The sequence below is a fragment of the Pteronotus mesoamericanus genome, unplaced genomic scaffold, assembly GCF_021234165.1.
Source record: "Pteronotus mesoamericanus isolate MK-2021 breed Mesoamerican mustached bat unplaced genomic scaffold, CSHL_Meso_final scaffold_408, whole genome shotgun sequence".
Classification (NCBI taxonomy): Eukaryota; Metazoa; Chordata; class Mammalia; order Chiroptera; family Mormoopidae; genus Pteronotus; species Pteronotus mesoamericanus.
In genome coordinates, this window is record NW_026555315.1 from 4,745,969 (window position 1) to 4,769,813 (window position 23,845).

Consider the following 23,845-nt stretch of genomic DNA (forward strand, 5'->3'; position numbering starts at 1 on the left):
TATTTCACAACAGTCGTGGAAGAGACTCTTGAAGGGGCCGCAGGCGTTTTCAAGATGAGCCGGTCCCAGGCAAGTCAGGGCAGCCTGCCGGAGGCCTCCGAGCTCTTCCAAGGCCACAGTGCCCGCGACCCTGGCACTTGCCCGAGTGTGCTTTGGGAAGACTAGAGCCTGACGCGCGCCTGAATCCAAGACGGAAGTTTGGCTCGCTGGGGCCCTCTGTTCCACAGCCCAGCCCCACACTGACAGTTCCCCTGAGCCACCTGTTTCACCTGTCCTTGGCTTCATCAAAGGCTCCGAGCGCTTCCCCACCCAGCAGGTGACCTAGTGGGACATTCCTCAGGCCTGCCCACCCGTGGGGCGTCTCCATCAGGGGTCAAAGCGTAGAGGCAAGGGTGGCATGGGGACAGGCCGGGCCCAGGGTGGGTGGTTGGCGCTGCAAGCGTTCTGGACAGAAACCCAAATAAGGCCGCGAAGGCCAGGTACTGATAGGTTCTTTTCAAGTCCCCTCCCTGGTTCAGATGGGTCTCCCTTGTTCTCAGTCCCAGGAACTCGCCCGCCTCAGGCTTCTTGGTTGGGTGCGGAGTAGCCTGAGGCTAATGTCCCTTTCTTCTGAGCACCTGCCCCGGGAGCTCCTGGCCCAGCAGCCTCAGCTCTCAGGCCACCCTGGCAGACCTCCAGGATGTGACTGCCAGTGCCAGAGGTATAAAGGACTTGGATCTCCTGTGGAGGAACAGGGCACTTCACCCTTGGCAAGTCCCCTGCACCCCACCTGCCACATGGCACGTCTTGGGGCCTGAATGGCCAGGGTTGTTTTCCCTTAGGCCTGGACAACTGGCCTCCAATCAGGTCCACAGCCAGATAAGACAGAGTATCCGGCGCCAGCTCAAGCCACTCCTGGGAATCCTGCACCCCACTGACGGAGGGTGAAAAGATTACAGCCAAGCCTTCACCTTCCCAGCCAGGCTCCAGCAGGTCTCACGCTTCTAAAACCCCTGAAATGAGAAGGCAGCTCAGAGCCCTCTCAGCACGTGCATCTGGGCCCGGGTCCCTGGGCAAACACCTGGCAGAGGCCCCAGTGCGCCTGGGCAGGTGGACCACCGGGGGAAGCAGACACTGGGTGGGTGGGGCCCCCCGGACAGCTCTGAACAGGCCCACGGCCCTCTGGTTAAAGCCACTCACTGCCTGCTCTCAGGCTTGGGGCCCCAGGGAGCCTTGGACCATCCTCTCCCTCCAGCTGTACCCTGCCCTCTCAGCCAGGGGCCACTGGGGACGCGGGTCTACCCCCTCTCAAGGCCGAGCAGACGGAGCCCTCAAGGAAGACGCGGAGGCCGAGGTGGTTTGGAGAAGCCAGCTGAATTTCTGGTGGAACCCCCTTACAATGGCGGAGCATGGCTCAGGGCTGGGCAGAGGGTGGCCACACTGGCCCCACCTGCCAGGGTTCTGCACTGAGAGTAGAAACGAAATTTTAAGGCTGAGGCTGCTGCCAGGTCCTGGGTGCAACAGCCTGGAAAGTCATGTTAATCAGGAGACAAAAATCCCCCTCTACTCTGCGAGACAGCGCTCCTAAGATCAAATGAACAAAAAGATGCCCAACCCACAGCTCCCGGGGTGATGTGGCTGCTGCAATCCCAGTCCTAGATTAACCCTAAACCCAGGCATCACTTGGGGTCACGGCCCCTCCTCTGGTCCCTTGATCCTTGCTTGGTGCAGGTCCCAGTGATGTCCCAGGTGTGGCAAGGGGACATCTGTGGGCTGAAGCACTCAGTGAGGAAAAGGAGGGGATGGAGTCTGCTCTCTGATTGGGGCAGGAGAGGAACACATTCACTTTCTCGGAGGTAAGGGAATAATACATGGTTGTCTAGAAGAATCAGGTTTGCCAGGAGGGGAAATGCTGGTGCTGATTGGTTTGTCATTGGGGGTAAGTGGGAGGAGGGAGAGGGAGTTAAGTCGGGTGTGGGCCCGGCCCTTCCAGCTTCCCGGGTGGCTGGGGGCTGCGCTCAGAGGTTGCTGAAGAGTTCGTTTTTCTTGCTCCAGTCCATCTTCGGGGCCCGTTTGTTGCCGCGCTTCTGGTGGGCCCTCTCTTTGGCCACAGCCAGGGAGATGTTGAAGTCTGGGATGGGGTCGGAGGAGGAGGAGGAGGTAGATGAGGGTGCCACGGAGTCCTGTTTCTTGGGGCTGTCTTGGGAATTCAGCTGTAGAGGAGAGAAGGCAGAGAGCGGGAGTCAGGGCTGGGCGCGGCGCCCGGGGCCTCAGGCTTGGTGAGGTGGTTCCCTTGGGGCAGCACCCAGGGAAGCTAGGCCGCAAGAGCAGAAAACGTGGCCCAACGTGTGGCCTCCAGGGCAGACTGGCGTGCCAGGCACGAGCGCAGCTGGGGAGTGGGGTACCCGTGGCCAGTGCTGCCCCTCGCCCACCCGGCCAGCCTACCTCCTCGCTGGTGTCACTGGAGGCGGATTGTGCCAGGGCTGGCCTGGGGTTCTCTGAGGCCACCTTGACCAGGGATTCACGGCTGTTCTCCTGGCAGAGAGAGGACAGGTTGGGTCGCTGGGGGATGGGTGGGGAAGTCCTGAGCAAGACGGGGAGATTCCCGGGAAGACACGGGCCTCGTCTGAGAACTTCCACTGGAGCCCTTGCCACCTACCCCACAGCCAACTGCCTGAGCCTGTGGGGGCTCTCAGGGGGCTTACGCCTTCACATCCCTCCGAGGACGGGGGGCAGCCTGCTTCCAGGCTGGGGGGCCATCGAAGGATTAGCTGAGTCGCTCGTTCCCCGGCCTTCCCTGAGGCCCGGTGGACTGACTCGCCTCTTGGGCCAGTGACCGAGGAGAGGCATGGGGACACTGGAGGCCTCTCCTTGGCACAGGACACCCCTGTGTTGCTTCCTGAATCTCCTGTGGCCCACCTGACTGTCACTTGGACTTGACCCCAGGAATCTTGAAAACTGTGACCCCAAGGCAGCCAAGAAGGGCTTTGAAGGAATGAGATGAATGGGGTTCTACACCCACAGATGGAGCCAGAAGGTTCAGGTGCCCCTGGGCTGCCCCCCGACCCCCGCAGGAGCGCTGACCCAGGGCAGGCTTTAAGCGGACCCTGCAGAGAGCCTCGCCCCCGGGCACAGGCCTTGGCTGGGGCTTCAGCTTAGCACCCGGCCCCTGCCTGGGCTCCTCTCCGCCTCGGCTGGCACCGGGCCCGCTGTCCCTTCCCCAGCCTCCACTGCCTTCCCTTCCCTTCTGCCTGGAAGGGAGGAGGGGCCGAGGGGCTTTGGCTTTGTTCTTCCAACCCAGACTGGAAGTGGCCGGGCAGCACGCGGCCAGACACTGCAGCTCTGTTCCTGGGGGGAAGAATGGCCTCTTCTGTGTGGTGGGGAGTTGGAGGCGGGCGCTGTCCCCCAGGATGGCGGCCGCAGAGGGGCACGCCAGGCCCCTCGCTCCGGAGAGCCTTGGTCTCAGGCTGGGGCCGGGGCGCGCCTGCAGGCACGGAGTGGGGGGCTCGGGAGGGAGCAGTTTGGAAGCTGAATGTGAGCCCAAGCCAGACGGCTGTCCTCCCAGCCACACGCACGCCCCTTCCCCTGGTCTGGGAGCCAAAGATGCAGTTCCGGGGTCTGCCCTTACCTTCTGGATCTCCCCATTGGTCAAGGGCTCGGGCAAGGGCCCTAGTGGAGGAAAAAAGCAGAGGTGAGTCCGAAAGCTGGGGAGTGCAGGAGGGGCGGGGCGTGGGGAGGACGTGCGAGGTGGGGGCCCATGACCAGGTCTTCTCCCCCGGGTCCCTCTTTACAAGTCTCCTGACTGCAACCCACTGTGAGTACACCTGGCACTTGGGTGACCCGGCATCCACAAACTGTGCGTAAGTGTTACAGACTTTCACAAAACCACCTGCCCTTACCACATCCCCCAAACCCTACCCTCATTCAGCACGGTGCTCTTTGATATTTTCTACCCAATTTCATTAAAAGAGAAGAATGCTGGTCTCTGCCTACCGAATTAATCTCACGAACCACTAATGAGTAACAAGCCACCTGCTGGAGAACAGCATCCTCCTAGACGGAGCTGCAGTTCCCGGCTCGCTGCCGAAGGACCCCAGCTCCTACTGGCCAGTGTGGCCATGGGCAGACAGGAGGGGTCAGAGGGAGAGAACACTGGCCTGGGGTCGCCCTCCCTGGGCTCGCTCAGGGCAGAGGCTCCCGTGGCTGCAAGGAAGGGCCGGTCAGCCTGGGTGGGTTTCCTCTGACCTCTTAGCTTAACATCCACGTCCACCCGTCCCCATGCCCTGGACCAGAGAGGCCCGGGCAGTCGGGCATGCCTGGCTCGCCTGTCTTCCTGCCTTCCCACACCCTCAGCTGCCCCGTGGTGGGTGGCCAGGCAGGGGACTTCGAGGACACGGACACTTGCTCTCCCACTGCCCCCAGGCCAGCCGTTCCCCGCCAGCTCCAGGGGGTCTCACAGTGGCTGGTGTGAAGCCCGGAGGCTGTGCAGGGCTGGGGGGCGCCTCTCTCTACGGGACACCCCCACGTACATCTGCTGGGAGGAACAGGTAGAAGACACGATACCAGAGAAAGCAGGAGGGACACTGGGGAGACCTGTCCCTGAGCAGGTCCTCTGGCCAGAGGCTGCCACTACCCTAGTTCGCAGGGTCCTTCCCCCCCCTCCCCCCGGGACAGAGAGGGAGGACCAATGACCGGCGCTGAGGGGAAGGCTGCGGGAGGAGGCAGGGGAGGTATCTGAGGAGCTGAGTGGAATCTAGGTCTCAGCCGTATCTTCCTCATGCCGTGTCCCCAAGAGCAAGGCTGGAGCTTTCTGGGCCTCAGTGTCCCCCTCAGAGGAAGGGGATTATCCGAGTTATCTGGTTTCCATGAACTTGGGAGACAAGGTGAAGGTGGCCTCCCACCTCCCATGCGGAGTCTGCCAGGGACTCCCAGTGAACCCATCTCCCCCTTCCGGCAGCCCCCAGCACCCTAGACTGAGCTAGATGGGGACAGGGCCTTCCCACCAGGCCCCTCTGGCCAGGGACCCAAGCCTGTGTCAGGACTTCCCTGTGGACACTGCCCCCTTACAAATAGAACCCTGACACCTTCAGGAGGCTCCGCCCACTGCGAAGACAGAAGCAGTGTCCCCCTCCCCCAGCCACCTTCCCAGGAAGAACGTGCAGGTCAGGGAGCAGAGCGCTGCTTAGCTCCTCCTTGCCCTGGTGCAGCAGCCCTGCCCCCGTTTAGTGCGGGTTGGGCAAGGGGAGGTGCCAGGCTTGGCAGGGGGGTGGTGGGGGATGGGGAGGACAGGGGCAGAGCGGGACCCACGCTCTTTAGAGCCAGCAAGGCTGGGTTTCCAAGACAACCTGAGAGAAGGGAGGGGAGGCACTGGGCCCCCACTGGACTCTGATCTGACCAAGCCAGGCTGGAGGCCTCCCCAGAGTTAACCCTTTCCTTGCATCAGCGCCGCCCTGAAAACGTGCCGGGGGTGGAGGGGCGCCTCCTTTTGGGGCTGCACCTTTGGCCCGGAAATCAGCGGCTCTGTCCCGTCGCACCATCCCTTATGCCAGCTCACTTGTCACATGTCACCCCCAGAAAACCCAGGCCGATCCCGGCTTCCTCTCCGGACACAAGCTGGGCCCTGCTCTCCCCACCCCATACCCCCTGGCCTCCCTGAGGGAGAGGGAGGAGCAGCGGAGCAGGACACCGTCACCCCTCACCCGGGACACAGTCGAGCCTAGAATCCTGGCCAGCACCCCTGACGTGGGGGTCTGCAGCCACCCCACCGGCTCGGCTCACCATTCAGGTGCTCGTGAGATGGAATCACTTTGCATTTCTTGAAAAACTCGTCGGTCTCCTTGTCCACCACCAGCAGCTTGGTCTCGTCCCCACCAGCCTTGATGGCAGCTACCACATCCCCGTGCTGCTTGCCTTCCATGCAGACCCCGTTCACCTGCGGGTGGGGGCACGGTTACCAGCACAGCTCTCAGTTCTGGGCGGGGGACGGGTAGGGCAAGGAGGAGGTGCAAGCGGCCGGCTTCGTCCTCGGCCAGCGGGCGATCTGGGGACGCTGAGCCCCCCCTTGCCTGTAGAGTCCTCAACGAGGCCAAGTGGTCCTCCCACTTGACAGTCAGATGCAGGCAGGGCACGTGGGAAAAGCCAAAGAAAATATCCAGACGAGACTAAACAAACACAGCTGGGACAGACGGGACGGGAAGGGTCTGGAGGCCTGGGCGGGACCCCAGCTTCTCTGTGTACTTGCCGTCTGACTTCCCTCTCTGGGCCTTGGTTGGCTCCCATGTAAAGTGAGAAGTCTTGGGAGAGCTGATCCGTTAGCTCTAAGGTTCTAAGGCTGAGATTCTGGGACCTGCCCAAGGCGTTTGGTCACGTTTCCACTCTGCCTAACAGCCGTGATCACTTGGGAGACGGATTTCATCCTCCCACTCCATCCCTGTGCTTGGCATTGACGATGCAGGTGGCAGGAAACTCGAGGGGTGGCCCCAGATATCTACCTGGATGGGTGGGCCAATCATGGGCTGCCAAGTGTGTCTGCTCCGTGAAGAAGAACCCAGGGGACGTGGGGGTGGGAAAGAAGTCCCTCCCTCTGCCCACTCGCCAGCCAACCTGCCTGCCTGCCTGCTTTCCTCCCTCCCCCCCTCTCCCTCCCGCCCGCCCACCATCCCTCCCTCTGGCATCCGGCATCAAAACACTGGGGGCTAACCCAGGGGCGAGGGTGTGCTGTGATGGCTGCCCCCGGAGCCGGCTCTCTCTGCGGAGATGCACTCAGGAAGGAGGAATCTGGGAAGCAGACGAGAAGCCTTACCTCCACAATACGGTCCTGGGCCTGGAGCCCCGAGGCCTCTGCCGGCGAGTCTGGGTCCACGGACCGGATGAACTGGCCTGGCTTGGACTTGTCGCTGTGTAGGTTGAAGCCGTAGCCATTGGGACCCCTCTTCATGGCGCAGAGCCGAGGTCGAAGCTCACGCTGTGGGGATGAAGCAGGGTCCCCGTCATTCCAGGGTCCCGGGCCCCACTCCCCTGTGCCTGGTGCCAGCTCCCATCAGGGATGCTCTGACGTGAGTCTACACAGAAATGCTGGCCTGGGCCTCAGATGACCTGTGTGGAGACCCTGTGTTACAGCCACCTGCTTAGGTGACCCTGGGCAACAAGGCTCCCGGCCAAGCCTCAGTTTCTGCTTCTGGCAAATGAGAAGTGGGAACAGATTAGCTCGAGTCCCCTTCTCTTGACATTCTAAGGCTGATCGTGTTATTTTGCCGGCTACGTTGTCCCTTCTCCCAACGGCTCGGTCCAGCCCTCCTCGGAAGTGGCAGGCGATGCACCTGCCAGCCTGGCTGGGCACCTGAGACGTGGGATGGGGAACCCTAGCCTCTTTGTACAAGGACGGTCGACGCCGTCTCAGCGGAGTGTCTGAGTGCTCAATAGAAACCGGCTGTGCCCTTTTGACGGGTCGCCTGTCTGGGCTCCGGCTGCAGCCACAGCCACACTGGCCTCCCTGCAGCCCAGTGCTGCTTTTCAGGGCCCCTTCCCCACTCAGGCTCCTCTGTGCAGCGGGGAGGCAGGGCCAGGTGTTTACTGAAAGCTGGTCAGCATGTTTACAGTAAAGCCTTTCTCACCCATGGCTCCCAGCTCCGTCTCTCCCCCGCCAAGCCAAGCGGCCCAGCCAAGGGGAGCCGGGCGGCCAATGACCACAGACCAAGGGGAGGTACAGCCAGGGGCCCTGGACCCGAGAAGAACACTCCACTGTCAGAACCAAGACTAATCTCGCAGAGAGGGCAGAAGCAACAACAGAACCTCAGAGATTCCGCCGGTCCCCAAGGAGCACTCAGACCTTCAGCTGGAACAGCCTCACCCCCTCGGTGCAACTTAAGCAGCTGCGCTTAGACGCTGCAGTCCTAGGACCCGTGTATGTGGCGGAGGGAATCCAGGTGCGAGTGAGTGGGCAGGAAACGGAAGCCTGAGCACCGGGGCTGGCTTGGGGTCCCCTCCCCATACGTCCAGGCCTGGGGCAGGGCCACGGCAGCCAGCCTCTGAGCTCTGGGTTACCCCTAGACGCCAGGCAACGAGCAACGGCAGGAGCCAAGGCCCTGGCCGGGGTTCCAGCTTCCCTGCTGTGTGTGTGACCTGGGGCGGTCACGTCCTCCTCAGAGCCCCAGGGTCCTCACTGAGACCCGTCTGAGGGGCCGCCTGTTCCCAGGGTCGCTGTGCACAGTGAGGCAATTTATAAGGGAACACACGACACCCGTAAAATCCCTGTGCATGCACAGACTTCCCCACCGCTGTGAATACTAATGAACAGTCAAGTGAAAGTGAGAAGTTGGGGTGGGGTGCCAGGTTGCTCCGAAACCCCAGCCCCCAGCGGGGAGGGGAGAAGGCAAAAGGATGGGTGGGGAAGGCGAGGAGGGCTTGTGGCCCACCTGTCCCAACTTGCCAGCCCCAGGAGGCAGCGCCATCCGTTGCCAGGCTCAGTCCCCACCCCTCCACTCTTGGTGGGGGGGGGGGGGGTAGCCAGAGACGGTGACTTGGCTTTCCTTTAATTGCAGCGGCAGATCTTTCTGTTTCAGGATGTTGATGGGGGTGTGGAGAGACCAAGACAGGAAGGACGGTTCACACTTGGGCCTTCGGGTACCCTCATCTCGGCGAGTGCCCCAGGGCGCCCCTTCTCCCAAGCCCTCCTCATCCCCCTCCTGTTCGGCAGCACCCCTGCCAGCAGGCCCAGCCGAAGCCGGCCAGCCACGGCCCTCCCTCTGGGATCTTGTTCCGGGTGTAAGAGAGGCTCTTCTCCCCTCGAGCTAATCCCTCGGCAAAGCTGCCAGCCTGCCCTCCCCCAGGCCAGGTGAGCAGGAACAGGTCTGACCGGCTGCCACCACCAGGGCAGGCTCAGCTTTCTGTCCCAGCAGGGCTGAGCTCCACAGTTGCCCCGAGAGAGTGGGGAGGGAGGGGGCAGCTCCGAAGGCTCTGCCTCTGCCTGCCTCCCCTCACTCCAAAGAGCCTTCCCATAGCAACCGCTTGCAAGACGGGGCAACTGAGACTGAGATGTTATGTCCACTGCCTGGTGTCACAGAGCTGCACAGCGGAGGAACCAGAACTCCAGCCCTGTCTCTGACTGGGGGCTCCCGTCCCTTCCGCCGTCTGCAGGCGGGCCCCTGAACACCCAAGTCCAGACTTGGAGAAGGCGTGCTTGGGACGGGGTCTCTGCGGGAGCCTTGAACACTGGAGCCTCTCCCTGAGGTGCCTGCAGTTTCTGCTGGGAGGGGCTTGGGAGATGATGAAACCACAACCTTCCTTCCGGGTGCTCAGAGCTCTCTTGCAGCCAGAGCTAAGCCTGAGCTGGGGACAGGCGCTGACAGGGGCAGGGAGCAGGCCTGAGTTGGGGGCAGGGAGTAGCTGGGGTGCTCTCTGGCCGGCAAGGCTGCCCCACGATGCCCAGGCCTGGGCTCGGATCTCTGTGCCGCAGGGTCCCCACACTGATCCTCAGCTTCGCCGCAGGACCCCCTGCCTGGTGACCTGCCATTAAAGCCGGAAGGCCTGCTTTGAGCCTCATCCCCCTCTACCAGCACCAAGTCACGAGGATGGAAGAAATGAGGGGCGCAGCCTGAGGGGCTCAGGGCCTTGCTGCTCCCTTCCCCTGCACTGGGACCCGCTCCACTGCTCTCCGCGGGTGGCTGGGCAGGAGGGTCGGAAACCCCAGGTGGTTTTCTGAAGTTTTCAGACACCTGCAGAGCCCCATCTAACACCCGCCTTTCCAAGTCCTTGGAGGGTCCCGCCCCGCCCCCCTTCCCATTGGAAGGCGTGGGGGCTTCGCATTCTCCCACCCCTCCCCAGCTGTCCCCAGGAGGTGCCACTGCCAGCTGCTGAGTCCGCCCATCCATCCTGGGTGGAGGCTGGTGCTCACAGGAGTCCCAGGGGGCAGCCTTGGGGCGGGGGCGGGGGTAGAAGGCCCTGTGGGGCTGGCTGGGTACAGAGAAGAGACGATGGGGAGCAGTCAGGCACTGTGCCTGGGCATGGCCACCACTGCACCTGGGTGTGCACCCCAGGGCCGGGGCAGGGCCCGGAGGAAGGGGGTAAGTGGCAAGTCCAGGCCTTCTCGGGCCTGCTGTGTGGCCCAGGGAGTTCAGCAGGAGCCTCAGGCCGTGCTTGAGGGGTCCAGAGCCAGGGTGGGGGGGCCACTTCCAGGAGAACATGGCCCCGGGGTGGTCAGAGCCTTAGGCAGGCCCCCCAGCGAGGATGGCTGCTCAGGTGTACCCTCAGGGCCCGCTCGGGAGGGCCCGGCAGAGGCCTGCAGGCGAGGGGCAGAGGCAGTGGGGGGCCGGAGGGCGGTGCGAGCAGGCTGTGGGAGCCCGGGTCTCCCTCCCAGAAAACATCAGGCCCACTTTCCGACAGCAGAGCTGCCTCCAGACTTGGGGGGCCGTCTCCCACTCTCCGGGTCTCAGGCTGTTCCAGAACCTGTCCCAGGCCTGCTATAGCTGCCCTCCCCTCTCCACTCCTCTCCCCCCGGGAGCCCAGCCCCACCCCAAGTGGCCGCCCAGTCACCTCCACCCACGCAGCCCAGGGAGCGGACGGGGGGCACGGAATTCAATAGGCACCACCAACAGCCACCTGCAAAGCTGGGGAAAGTCGATACCCTAATCCCAGTGACTGTCTCTGGGGAGTAGGCCCAGGGCCGCTCCCTGTTCCGCCTCCCAGAGGATGGCTGTTGGGGGGGGGGTGACACCCCATGGGGCCTGGCCACTCCCTGGCCGGTGCCACGGTGAAAAGCCCTATAGAAAACAGCAAGGCTGCTTCCCGTAAGGGGGCGGGGCTGGAGGCGCAGGGGGCTGACCAGGGTGGCTAGGGGAACAATAGAGGTGACACTTACCTCCCAAGGCTGCCCTTCCCCCAGCCCAGCCCCAGCTCAGGGCTCTGGTTTATGCACCTAAGAAGAGTGCCCTGCTGCCTCAAACAGGGAAAGTAGCCCCAACCCCAGGGTGGGCGGGGAGGAGGTAGGGGCGACGGGAGGAAGGGGCCCTGGCTGTCCCGGTGGGGGCGGGGTACAGGGTACGCTGGGAGTGAGGAGCCGTGGCTGCTCTGGGAGGCAGCTGAGTCCGTTCCACGGGACTCTGGAGACAGGCTCGGGCCTGGTGCCAGCTCTTCAAGGAAGCCAGGATGGAGAGAGCTGGCCCTGCCTGCAGGACGTGTGACCGGGGAGCATGGGGGCATTGTCCTTAGGGCAGGCTGGGAAGTGACCAGGAGCTCAGACCACAGGCCAGTGCCCACAGCCCTAGGCTGAAGGGATCCTCTCCCAGCCCAAGGGGAGGGCCAGAGGGCTTGGCTGCCACTGACCCACGCCCTCGGGCCCTGACACGGCTCCATTTCACCTTACGGGACCTCCGCATGGTCTTTTGCTGACTGAGGAATGTCGGACACCTCCATTTGCAAAAAGGGGGCTGCTCCTAGCCCTTGATCTTGAACTTCCTGTTTCTCAGTGGAAAGGCACTTTTCTGCAGGGTGGGTCCGGGGGCGGGGGACATAAGCCACAGAGGGGCTACTTCTCAAGTAGCCCCAAGCAGCCCCAAGCTCCCCTTCCGGCTCTCTGTTCTCCCGGTGCTCCCCAGAGAACCATCTGACGGAGAGTTTGGCTCAGGCCTCCCCAGTGCTGGGCAAGGCTGGGATGGAGCAGGCTGGTACCTGGGCTGCTGCCTGGCTGGACACCTCCCAGGCCAGCCACTCCATGCCCGCCTGCCCAGCAGGAACTCTCCCGTCAGCCCTCCTCCTCGCCCTCCTCCCAGAGGTCGCTGGATTCAACGCCTGTGGGCTGTCCCAAGAGGCACCTTTATAAGAACCTTTAGGGAGCTTGTGAAATTGGGGCTCTATTGAAATAACAAATAGCAGCTGCTGTTTACCGAGCACTTACTATGTGCCAAACACTGCACTTTGGCTTGATGTGTATTTTCACATTAAAGACTAATTATAACCTTGCAAGGAAGGTATTATTGCCCTCATTTCCCAGATGAAGAAACTCACATTCAAAGAGAGCATGTAAATTGCTCAAGTACACATAGCTGATAGAGGAGTCAAGCTCTGAACTCAGATCTAGACCAGTGCCTGCCAATAGAAATATAATGCCAGTCATGTAGGTGTTCAAGGAAAAAAACCCACAGGCCCAATATGGTGTTACTCATGCTAATAACCCACGATACTACACCTAGACTTAATACCTAATCTAATTGCAGTTTCAACCTCTCCAAGACATATAATCTTAATCAATCAGTCTGGAATTTTCTAGGCCAGCACACAATATGCATGATAAAAACCCTTCCCACAGAAAAGATGTCAGGCTCCAAACTAATCTTTTCTTTTGTCAGTGGTCCCCTTGCCCTGCCCTTCTTCCTAGAGCAAACTTCCATTTCCTACAGCCCCTCAGAGCTCCCTTCTAGTTGCCAGATGGGATGCTGCCCAACGCATGAACCACTTTTTTTAAAAGTTAAATTTATTGGAGTGACATTGGTTAATAAAATTCTATCACGTGTACGGTTCTATAATACATCATCTGTATACTGTATCGTGTGTTCACCGCCCTGTGAATTCCTTAATAAGCCGATCTGATCTTCAAATTTACTTGGCTGAATTGTTTTTTAACATAGATAATTAAAAATTTTCCAGGAGCCACATTAAAAAATAAAAAGAAACTAATTATAACATATTTAACACAATGCCCCCAAATTATTATCATTTCAACATTTAAAAGATTATTCCTTATTCACCTTTTTCTTTGTACTAGGTCTTCAAAATCTGGTGCTTACGGCATCTCTCAGTTTGGACTCACCCATTTCAAGTACTAAAAGCCACACGTAGCCGTAGCCGGGGCGGAGGCAACGGCCTGCTTAGGTCTTGGAGGTCGCACACTCAACCATTTGGCTGTCAATCCCGAACACCCTTCTAAGTCTCACCCATGACCTCCTAACAGGGCGCAGGGAGAGAGCGGAGCTCAATCACACAGCGGAGAGCAGCACTTTGACCCTGGCCCTCACGCAGCTGTATCACTTGCCCTTTTCTAGGGCGGAACCTAAACAGTGCCTAGGGGTCTGGGGAAATGGTGAGCTGTCTTATCCTAAGGAATGGAGAAAGGAAGCCCAAGGCCAATGGTCAAGGCCAACCTCGAAGCCCTTTGGGCTTTAGGGTAGCTGGGAGATAGCAAGGGTGGATTCTTAGAGTCTGGGGTGAAGGTAGAGACTTAGTCATCAGACTCCCTGCCCAGCCCAACCCAGGAGAAGGGATGGGAGCAGAGTCTGCCTGTTCACGGCTGAGGCGGTTTTCACGTGCATGAAAGTTGCTGCTACTGCTGGAGACAGGCGTACCTGGGAGTCCTGGCCTAAAGGGCTCAGCTACCTGGATCCTTGCAGCGAAATGGTTCAAGCGGCCTGAATTTATGCCACTTAGATGGGCAGAGACACCCAGCTGGAGAGGCAGGTCCGCAAGCACAACCCAAATGGGCGGCCAAATAGCTATGCGGGCAGCCGCTGGAGTCAGAGCAAGCTGGGCGCCAAGACACGCCCCTGACGGTAAGAACCAGGAGCTCTCCTGGAGGGAAAGGGACCCCAAACATGTGGCTTAAGAGGAGAAATGCAAGAACACACACTGTCGATTTCAAATCCAAACACCCGGCACTTCAAACCCTGTCCGGTCCTTCCTGAAACGGGGAAGAGGCTGGTAGGCTGCCAGCGAATTGTGCCCACCAACCCGCCCACCCGTTTCCTGGGGCGCCTGCGCCACCTTTGCCTCTGGGGTCACGGTCAGGTCTGGCAGGAAACCACCCCAAACTGGGCACGTACACCCACACCCCGACATGGTCTCCCCACAGTGACCCCGCAGACAGGTGCTGGCGTCCCATTTCAGAGAGGCAGAGGCTGAGGCCTGCGCGGAGCAACGGACGACAAGCAGCCCGGAGCCAGCGGGCGGCAGCGCTGACCGCCAAACCCAGGCGATTGTCTGTCTCATTTTTTAAAATGGAAGTTGCTAGTAGTCAAGAAAAAGGAAGGGGTTAGGTTCTTTCAGGAACTCTGACCTTGACCTCTGGGTGTGTTTGAAGCATAAATAGGCCCTGCTGTGCTGGACAGAGATGGCTTTAGGACAAAGGTCCCTGGTGGCTATTAGGCATTCATTCACTAATTCAAAAATACTGACTGGGCCCCTCCCTGCTGGGCACCAGGCACAGCACTGGAGATACGAACACAAATAAGCCACACGTGTTGCCCTGGGGACTTGCCATGCAGGGATGGAGGTCAAAAACAGAGGACTCAAACCCTGTGAGTTCAGAGCAATAAATGACTTATGCTCAGGGAGTGGGAGGAGGTGCGTGGCCTTAGGGAGTGGGCCCAGCGGAAGACGGGGCTGAGGGGGGCCGGTGTGAGGTTGTAAAGGCCGAGTCGGCGTGGTACGCGAGTGGGGAGCTGGGACCCCTGGCGCAGTGGGGTGGACACAAGAGAGGAGGTGGGAAGAGACGGCTGCCAGATGGTGAAGGGCCGTGGGCGATGTGATTCTTCAGCAAGAGCAGCCCCTGACAGAGCACATACTGACGGCCAGGTGTGGCCGCAGCTGCACTTGCCTGGCGGGGGAGGCAGATCCAGGGCCAGTTGCCCCATGGATGTGGCAACAATCACTGAAATATTTATTAATTCAAATACCAACAACCAACATTTTTCTGAGCACTTGGTGCCAGGCACTGAGCTTAGCAGACACCCTCAAGTAATCCCAGCAGCCCTGCAAGGCAGCGCCGTCACCCCCCGACTTACACAAGAGGAAGCGGAGGCTTAGGGAGGACGGAGGCGGCCTGGTGAGCACAGCTGAGCTGGCTTAGGCCTGCCCAGCCGCCAGCATGCCGGCCGCCAGGCTCAAGGGTTTAGGTCCCCCATGATTGCCAGGTTGTGAGCCGGGGTGCCGCTGCCCTTCTCCCCACGGGTGGAGGTGGGGAGAGCCATCAGCAAAGGTGGGCAGAGCTGGAAGTCTGCCTGCACCTCCTCCTACACCAGAACGACAGGCACCCCCCACCCCCTGCCCTGTGTCACTCCTGACCCAGGCTGGTCTTACCAGTGAGATGTCACCTGCCACCCACTTTCAACATGGCATTTTTCTGAGTAACACCTTTTTCATTTATGAGGACTAATGAAGGTACCTTACCAGCCCCACTGAGAGGCCTTTTAGGACAACATTTACGATATACATTAACGTTTGTTTGCAGTCACAGAGTGGGTCCCCTTCAAGCCCACCGTACCAGACATCACAGAATTTCCTGCTGGATGGGTCTCCCAGTGCTGACAGGCTGCGCACAGGCTGGGGCGGTGGCCACACAGAGCTCGCATTCAAATGCCTGGGCATAAAGGACCTCAGTTCAGCATCGCATAGGGGTGCCAGTACTTCCCATTATTTGTAAAGCTCTGGAGGACGGGTGTCGCTGTGACCTAAGGCCTCCCCTTTTACACACAGGAAGATCAAGGCTCAGAGAAGTTCTGCGATTTTGCTTATTGACCTGAAACTCCAAGAGGCCTGGGGACGGTGTTCCCAGGACTGGGGGGGCTGGATGAGGGAGTTCTTTTCCTTCCTCCTGGCCCCCCACACAAATGCAGGTGCCACGCCACCACCTGGGGGACTCTGATTCTGTGCTCACCAGGCAGCAGGAAGCCAAGCGCTGCTGCTGTGTTTCAGATGGTGTGGGGGAGGGGGAGAGGCATGTGCTAGGTCCTCCACCTCCCCCCAGGCCCTCCCACACCCAGCAGCAAAACCAAAAGGGTACTGGGAGGAGCTTAACGTGCTGCAACTTTGTGTGTGTGTGAGGGTGGTGAGGGGTAGGGGCCTGGCGGGTTATTTGTGCTAGAGCCAAAGTCCAAAATAAAGGAATGGCAAACCAATGCACTCAGCACAAAGTTCAAAGTGAATTCCTGCCTGGGACCAGAGGTCATGGGTTCCTACTCCCTGGTGTCTCATCCCTGGCAGGGGTGCTCTGGCTTCTGTCCCACCCTTGCGATGCCAGCCTGGCAGCGGCAGAAAGTGGGAGCCTGGCGGCCCTGGCATTCCTGGCACCCAAGTCCGGCTGGACAGGGCTCCTCAGTGACCTCACTTCCTTTTCTTCCACTGAATCAGTTGCTCCTCTCTGGCTCCACCTTCTACCTTTAGGCTGAACTGTGCCCTTTCTCTGTCCAGGGGAAGCCCCTGCTGACACCACAGACACCTGTGCCACATGCTGCCACCAGGTGGAGAGCTGGTGCAAGCCATATGGGCCCTGGGGAGGCCCAGGCTCTGCTCCCCACAGCCTGCACCCTGAGGCCTCCCTCTTCACTGGCTTGGGTCACTGGGATCGTTTTGGGAAACACTAAACACGGGTAAAAAGCAATCAGCCTTCTTGCTGTTCTGGGGCTGGAGTGAGGCAGTTGATGCCCGGGCAAGACGACCTGCCGGAAGCGGGCTCCCCGAGCCCCTACGGCAGAGGGCCACTCGACCACTCCCTCCCCCCAGCCATCTTTCTCCTCCTCCAAGATCCTCCCGCCCGCCCGCCCGCCCGCGCCCAGATACAAGCTAGCGCTTACTCCTCACATTCCTGAGAATCATAAATCCTCCTGGGAGGCAGAGCCGCTGCCGCCGCCCCTGCGAGACCTCTGCAACACCTTCCCGCCCCCCGCCCCCACATCGCCATGAGATTGTGGAGCTTCCTCTCTTTTTCTTAAAAGTCACACCGGACTTTAGGAAGGGAATGAAGTCCAGCCGGCTGAAGTTAATGATACACACACCAGAGGGCTGGAGGAGACGTGGGGACCGGTCCCTCCCCTCCCAGCGCTGCACAGAACGGGGGGTTGTTATTCCTTTAGCTCTTTGAAGTCGGTGCCGCACTCGCTTCACCCCAACTTCAGTTACCACCCACAGGGGCCGCGGAGGAAGCCGGCGCCTCTGGGGAGGCTGGGAGTGGGGTGGCCGGAAAGCTGGCCCGGGGATGGGCTGGATTAGAGGTTTCCCAAACACCGGCGCAGACACGCCACCAACAGAGCCGAGGAAATGGGACTGACCTTTGGGCTGCCATTCCTCACTCCCACTTCCACAGGCCAAGGAACAAGAGGTGCAGGTGGCAAAAGAGCTCAGAGTGCCAGCCCAGTGTGGAGAGGGGGTTAAGGTCGTGGGAAGCAGCCCCAAGCCTGCAACTGCCAATGCGCCCTGTAGGCGGGCGGAAGCAGTTTTACCCCTCGACGATCGAGTTTCAGAAAGACAAGGCGGGCGCGGGGCTTGGCGTGCGGGCCCCCTGGGTCTTTCCCCGACACCCCTCTCACCCCGGTTCCAAACTCGCCGCCCGGCCAGGGCCCCCACTTACGCGCTCGGAATGGCTCTTTTCGGACTCACGGGGTTCCGCCACGGCTGCCTGAGCCTCATTTTCGCTGCCAGACCCTTGCGCCTCGGCGGTGGCCGGCGGTTCGGCCTGTCCGGGTCCTTCCTGGGCGCGGATCAGCTCCTCCCGGATCTGGACGCCCAGCTTCTGGAGCCGCTCGTCCGTCTCGGGGTCGACCACCAGCAGACGTACGGCATTGAGCGAGGCGCGGATGCGGCTCACCACCTGCTGGTGGGTCTCCTTCTCCACGTTTTCGCCGTTTACCTCCACCAACCGGTCTCCCGCCAGCAGCCCCGCCCTCTCAGCAGGCGAGCCGGGCTCCACCAGCCGGATGAACTGGCCCACCTTGCCCTTCTCCCCGTGCAGGTGGAAGCCGTAGCCGTTCGGACCCTTCTCCAGGCAGCAGAGCCGGGGCAGGGGCGCCCCGGCCGCCGCGTCCGCGCTCATCTCGCTCTGCGACGGCTCAGCGGCGCGACGCGAAGTGCTATCCGGGGCCAGAGACGGGACTATCCAGTCCTCTGTCAGCCCTGCAGAGCGGGAAGCTGTAAGGAGTGCCGCAAGAAACTTGCGTGCCCGCCGACAGAGCAGGTGGTCCGCGAGGGGAAGCCGAGAACTGCGGGGAGCTCAAGTACTGGCGCACCGACCAATCCCCGCCCCGCGCGGCGTCTGAGCTTTCCAGAACCCGCCCCGACCCCTCTTTCCAGGGGGCGGGGCCGCGCCGAGGGTGTGAACCAACAAGGACCAGTCAGAGAACAGAGGCTGGGGGCGCTCTGCACGGGTGAACGACCCCGGCCAATGAGGACGCGCAGGGGCGGGGCCCTGCCGCGGGCGCCGCGCCTCGCGGCGGGAGAAGAAAGAGGGCTCAGGAAGTGGAAGTGTTTGTTACTAAGTGGCCAGAGTTTAGACGAGGGGCGGGGCGAGTTCCCAGCACTGGGCAGAAGGGCCCGCCTGGGCAGAATCAGGCTGGGTTCTGATTTCCCCACCTGCGGCGGGGCTTGAGGCGAGCCCATCCGTGGGTGGAGGACCCTAAAGTTTTAACAGCCTTTTGGCCCAAACCTTCTGTGCATCTTCAATGCCGGGGGGAAGGGGAGGGGGGGGAGCTACTGTTACCGGGGAAACCGATCGCCGCTTCTGGGCTGCGAAGTTCCAGGGGTCTTAAGAAAAAAGACTGAGGTCCACCTTGGACTCAACAGAGTTGTTTGAATACCAAAGTCTTATTCTTGTGGAATCACTCTGTGTTGTCCCAGGACCTTCTTATAGGGGTGCGTGCTCTAATCCTCACTGGGACAATCTGAGGACTCGGCAGAGACTTCACGAGGCTGCCCACTGGAGACAGGCCACCTGGGGCAATGGCATGGGCATTGGCATCAGCATTTGACCAGGGAGTTGGGGACAGGCAGAACAGAGCCAGGTAACCAATCTCTGGGTACAGTCTACAGGGAAAGGAGCCTGGCTTTCCTCAATAGGGAAAGCAAAAAAAAAATGAGTAGGACAGTAATATAAGCCTTCTTTCAGCTCCTTATAGATGAGAGACAGTCAGTTAAGGGTGCGGGGACTTGTTGGGGACATTGAAGGATGAGGATAAAATGATTTTGGCAGGTAATGACAGTCCCTCAAACAAGCACTAGTGCCTCTTTCAACACGATCCCCCTTCCCCACGACCATCTCAAAGAAGCAGTGGACAGGATGTGCTTTCCAAAATACCGCAATTTAATTCTGAAAAACACAAATGCTAGAGGCCCAGGGCAGCCTGTGCGCCTGGATCCCCAGTGACCTGCCTTGGGCAAGGTCAGGCTCCTCCCTGCTCCGCCTGGGAGAGGCCTCGGAGAGCTTCCTTATCGGGGCCCAAGTTGGAGCTGCTGACACTGCTCAGCCAGCAAGATTTCTGCCTTGAAAGCAAAAGCAGTAGCCTCAGAAACGTGCAGCGCATACCTCCTTCTCACTCGTCTCCCCTTGCCCTGGTCCTGGAGAGCTGGAATGAAGGTGCCTGTGGGTCCTTCCATGCATGTCTCCTGGCCTCTTCCAGTTGCTGGGGTCAAGGCTCTGGGGGACATGTGACCTTGGCCCCCCATAAAACTCCTTTGCTGGCCCTTTCCCCACCCTAGTCTTAACCCATGTGTTTTGCACACGTTCTGGTTACCCAGAAATGGATGACCTCTCATTCCCTAACATGTCTCAATAGGAGGTTAAAGCAGTTTTGGCCCTGGAGTCTAAGAAGGGGTGTGGGAGAGGCAGCACTTGGGTGTCGGGGGATACATGTGGGGTGAGGTTTGCTCAGGTTTGCTCCCCACCTGCCCCAGGAGTTGGGGGTTTCTCTTTATCTCACTCTTTCCCTGGGAGAAAGAAGCACAACAGCCGCTTAAAGAAGCAGCCTGTGGACTGCGTATCTGCCGCAGGGATGGGGCAGGAGAATGACCTTTCCCTTGCTCTGACCCTAGGTGTCCAGGGGCAACGGTGGGAAGGAAGATAACACCAGGGACTCAGGGAGGTTGAGAAAACAGGAACCAAAAGTTTCGGGGTGCCCCATTGTGCTTGTGGGCTGGAGGGAAAGGGGTGCACCCCCTGGAGCAGGGCTGGTAAGGCCAGACGCAGTCCAACAGACCCATCCTCTGCCATTCCTCTCTGCCCCTCCCCATCCTCCAAGCTTCTGATCTTCCCTGATAACAGACAAGCTTTGGTCTAGACCCCAGCATGGGGCCCTTTATCTGGGGAAAGATCGTTCCCTGTGGAGCTGGAGGAAATGAAGGCAGGGCCTGCTTAGCATTTCTCCAGCTGGAGTGAGAGGGGGAGCAGGCGCTGCCTGCCCTCGGGCCCCAGCAGTGCTTGTTTCCTGGTCAGGAGCTGGAGCAGTACTGCCCTCAGCACCGGTATGAGGAAGGCCCACCCCTGAGTCCTAGGGTACAGTAGAAGGCAAAGGGCCACCAGGTCCCTACCGTGGTTTTCGGGTGCTGCTTTTTCCTGTGTTATATTGTGTATCACTAAAATGAAATATAAATATTTTACCCTCCCAGGGGATGCAGAGAAGCTACAGGAACTGGAGCAGGGGCGGGGTATAGCCCCCAATTGGGAAGGGGCTGTTCACGGGGTCCCCCCACTCTTTCCCCAATGGCTCGGTGTCTCAGAATCAGGCCAGTCTGGGGGAGAAGGCTGTATCCACGTGGGCCTTTGGAGCCTCCTCTCAGCCCCTGGGGATTCATGAGAAGGAGCAACAGCTGGGCCGCTTCTTCTGGGACTCCACGTAGTCTCGGATCTGGAAGCTGGGTTCGCCCGCCTGCTGCCGGGCTCTGTATTTCAGTTCCCTTGAAGAGGAGGAAGCAACGGGCTGGGAAGGGAGGAGGCGCAGGGCATCCTCCCCTCTCCCAGGGCCTGGGGCAAATGGGCCTCAGAGTACAGAATACAGTTGAGCTCAGGGGCTGGGCCAGAGGCCAGGCCCTACCGGATTCCCTGAGGGTGCCACCCTGCCCTGCACGGTCCCCTTCCCTGCTCAGCTCTCACTTGGCGATGGCCAGGAAGGCTAACTCCACATTCATGCCCGTCTTGGCGCTGGTCTCCATGAAGGGAACTCCATACTCCTGCCAGGGAGAGTGTCCTCAGGGTCAGCCTCTGGCGGCCCCCACCTGCCCCCCTGCCCACAGACAGCCACTTACCCTGGCCAGCATCTCTCCGTCCTCCGAACGTATCACCCTTCCACTGCTCACATCCGCCTGTCAAGCCCAGGTGGGTCACTCTGGGGAAGGAAGCCTTGGCCCTAGCAGGCCCCTCTCCTGCCCCTGCCGGCCCATCTTTTGCCCCAAAAGCAGTCCCTGCCCGCCCTCTGCTGGTGGCCTGTGGGACTGCGAGTGGTATGATTGGCGTGGGACCAGGGTTTCCACCTGGTTCCTGCAGAGTTCCTCAGCTCCCCACCCTAGGACCTCACTCCCACTTGGGAAGGGTATGGTGACCCAGCCTCAGAGGGGTGACAGTAGTTGGGGCTAACCCTTTCTGGTCTTAGCTCCACATCTGTGACCCTAGTCACTAACAACCTAACGGGGGCCGTGAAGCTGGGCAACCTTAGATCTCACAAGGAGCAGCTTGAGCTTTCCCTGTGGAGGGCCATTTCCAAAACTTCCCGAGGGCAGATGAGATGGGCTGAGGCCACCACCACGTAGGGGTGACCCCTGAACTGGAGGCTGGAAAGAGTCCTTTGCTGGTAGGATGTCCAGCTAACACTCTGGGGCAGCGATGAGGCTGGGTCAAGGTCGTGCTGTGGCACGGAGAGGAGAGGAGGTGCGGGGTGGGCTGGCCCTGCCATGGAGCCACTCACCTTGTTGCCTAGCAGCATGATCACCACATCCCTCTGGGCATACTCATGAATCTCAGTGAGCCAGGCCTGTCGGAGGGGCGGGCAGAGCCAGACTTAGGCTGAGCACCAGCCGTTCTCCCCCTCCCTTTTGCCCTTCCTTCTGCCCTCCTTGGTTATCCTGGGCTACTCGCTGCCCCCCCCGGCACGATGCCCTGTGCACTGTCATCTGCATCCTTGCTCTGGCCTCTCTAGTCCTGGGTGGCCCCAAACCCCATCCCTGCAACTCCACAACTCGCAACTCCGAGTTCTATAGAGAGGGCAGGGGCTTTGTCTCACAAATCTGTTGGTAGTCACCAGCGATTTCCTGTTGAGGATTCTAAGGTCACATCAGGGCTCAGGGACCAAAAGTACTGTGACTGAGCCCTGGCTGGTGTGGTTCAGTGGGCTGAATGGTGGTCCCGGTCAGGGCACATGCCTGGGTCGCAGACCAGGTCCCCAGCTGGGGACATGAGAGAGGCAACCGATCGCTGTTACTTTCGTGCATCACTGTTTCTCTCCCCCTTTTTCTCCCTCCCTTCCTCTCGCTGTAAAAATAAATAAATGGAATCTTAAAAAAAACTGGGGGCGGGGGATTGTGATTGATTAGTAATGTCTGCCATGCGCACGGAGTTGGAGGTCGCAGTAGGAGGGCCATGGATTTCCACCCTCTTGATAAGCTGCTTTATATCTTTATGTCTTCTTCCCCCCATTGGCTTGTCAGCCCCCTGAGGTCAGGGAGCATGTGAAACCTTTTCGGTGCTATGCACGGAGTCAGTATTTGTATTTGTTGAATCATTATTTTTTTCTTCAATAGTTTGGTTGTGTGGACAGAGCCACCGCTTGCCTGAGTCACTTTCTGGCTGCTGGGGCTGGATGTGTGGATGGGCTTATCTGCTTGGGCTCTCCCCTTGGTCTCTGGGTAACTGACCAGGGCGGAGCTGGGTACTTTCTGAACTTTTGTCATTAAACGCGCTCATGAATCACCGTCAGGGCCAAGCAGGTGGCAGAGGCACACAACAGCCTGCATGGCCTTGGTGCTCATGTGCCCATCAAATTACCCAGTGGCAGTTTATCCCTCTGAGTCACAGCTCAGGTATGTTTCCAAGTCAGCAGTGTTCCATGCCCCACCCCCTTCCCACAAAGCAGGAAGCAGCTGAACTTCACAGGCCCTGCCTGGGCTGCTATGGGCGGTGGATGGGGGACTTACCCGGATGTTGTCGAAGGAAGACTTGTTGGTGATGTCATACAGCAGGAGCAAGGCTGGAGGGGAGAGAGAGATCACGTAGGGGACTTGGGGCAGAAGGGCGGATGTCCCAGGTGGGCTCGAGAAAGAGGTGGCGTGCACGGGGGACTGACCTTGGGCATCTCGGTAGTAAGCGTGGGTGACGCTGCGGAACCGCTCCTGCCCTGCAGTGTCCCAGATCTGGGAAGGAGAGACAGGTGGTCAGGGGAGGCGGGGCAGGGACGGTGGTGGGCAGAGGGAACCCAGGCCGCGGTCCGACATGTGTGTGGGAAGGTGGCATCTTCCCTTCCCTAGGTTCTCACAGGCTGCTGAACACCTGACGATGTTGTGCCTGGTCACAGTTACCGAGCTCTCAAGCGTATTCAGTGCTGTCGCCTCCCCCTAGCCCAGGGGCTGGGGAGTCCAGCTTCTTAGAGCAGATGAGACCTGGGGAGCAGGGGAGGAGAGGGAGCAGGACGGAGTCTGTCTGAAGGCACTTCGAGCTGCCTTTGCTAGAAGAGAGAGTGTCTGGGAACTGCTTTTTCTGCAGACTTCAAACAAACAAAGGCTTGTTGTTCCTTCTTGTAGGCCCACAGGAAGTTAGCCTAGGCTGAGGGCAGGGCCACAGACCTCCTGCGGTTGGGGTGGAGAGCGAGGGCAGGCCCCTCCACCCGCCACCCGCCACCCGCCACCCGGCACCCAGCACCCGCCGCAGAACCTCCGGTCTCACCTGCAGCTTCACCCTCACACCATCCACAGTCACCACCTTGTTCTGCAAGAGAAAAGAGAAGAGGGAGGAGTGGTCGGAGTGCAGGGGAGGCTTGGCTCCTGCCCTCTGCCGACACCCTGCTGAGGAGCAAACATCCTGTCCTGGTCCCTCCCTGGGGCTAGAGGGGGTGTCGCGAGTTTGAGAGGTATCTTCAGGCATATCACCCCAACAGGGCCGTGGTACCCTGGCCCCAGATACTTCCCCTGAGGA

At 60.0% G+C, this 23,845-nt stretch overlaps 2 protein-coding genes across 5 annotated transcripts in view; both read right to left on the reverse strand.

Moving 5' to 3' along the window:
• Positions 1-1,342: 1,342 nt before the first annotated feature.
• NHERF1 (NHERF family PDZ scaffold protein 1) lies at positions 1,343-17,977 on the reverse strand. Its single transcript, XM_054593066.1, has 6 exons — positions 17,309-17,977; positions 6,782-6,943; positions 5,758-5,911; positions 3,608-3,648; positions 2,425-2,514; positions 1,343-2,192 (listed from the first exon to the last, which is right to left on the reverse strand). Exons 1-6 carry the CDS (start codon positions 17,768-17,770, stop codon positions 1,998-2,000), a joined length of 1,104 nt encoding a protein of 367 aa, XP_054449041.1. The 5' UTR covers positions 17,771-17,977; the 3' UTR covers positions 1,343-1,997.
• Positions 17,978-19,068: 1,091 nt separating this feature from the next.
• RAB37 (RAB37, member RAS oncogene family) overlaps positions 19,069-23,845 on the reverse strand; it is a 52,298-nt gene continuing 47,521 nt past the window's right edge. For 2 of the 4 annotated variants that reach the window (XM_054593172.1, XM_054593173.1), the window contains 7 exons: positions 23,597-23,638; positions 23,001-23,067; positions 22,852-22,904; positions 21,627-21,692; positions 20,971-21,027; positions 20,819-20,895; positions 20,409-20,622 (listed from right to left, as the gene is read on the reverse strand). In XM_054593172.1, coding sequence (XP_054449147.1) covers positions 20,517-20,622; positions 20,819-20,895; positions 20,971-21,027; positions 21,627-21,692; positions 22,852-22,904; positions 23,001-23,067; positions 23,597-23,638 — 468 coding nt within the window. In that variant the 3' untranslated portion in view covers positions 20,409-20,516. Of the gene's footprint in view, positions 20,623-20,818; positions 20,896-20,970; positions 21,028-21,626; positions 21,693-22,851; positions 22,905-23,000; positions 23,068-23,596; positions 23,639-23,845 lie in introns of all 4 variants that reach the window. The other 2 variants (XM_054593169.1, XM_054593171.1) reach the window with 1 other exon arrangement.

Coding starts and splice junctions, on each gene's coding strand:
- NHERF1 (XM_054593066.1), bottom strand. CDS start 17,770: ATGAGCGCGGACGCGGCGGCCGGGGCGCCCCTGCCCCGGCTCTGCTGC. Junction 6,944..17,308: donor AAAAGAGCCATTCCGAGCGC/GTAAGTGGGGGC, acceptor TCATCCCCACAG/CGTGAGCTTCGACCTCGGCT. Junction 2,193..2,424: donor CCAGTGACACCAGCGAGGAG/GTAGGCTGGCCG, acceptor TCTCCTCTACAG/CTGAATTCCCAAGACAGCCC.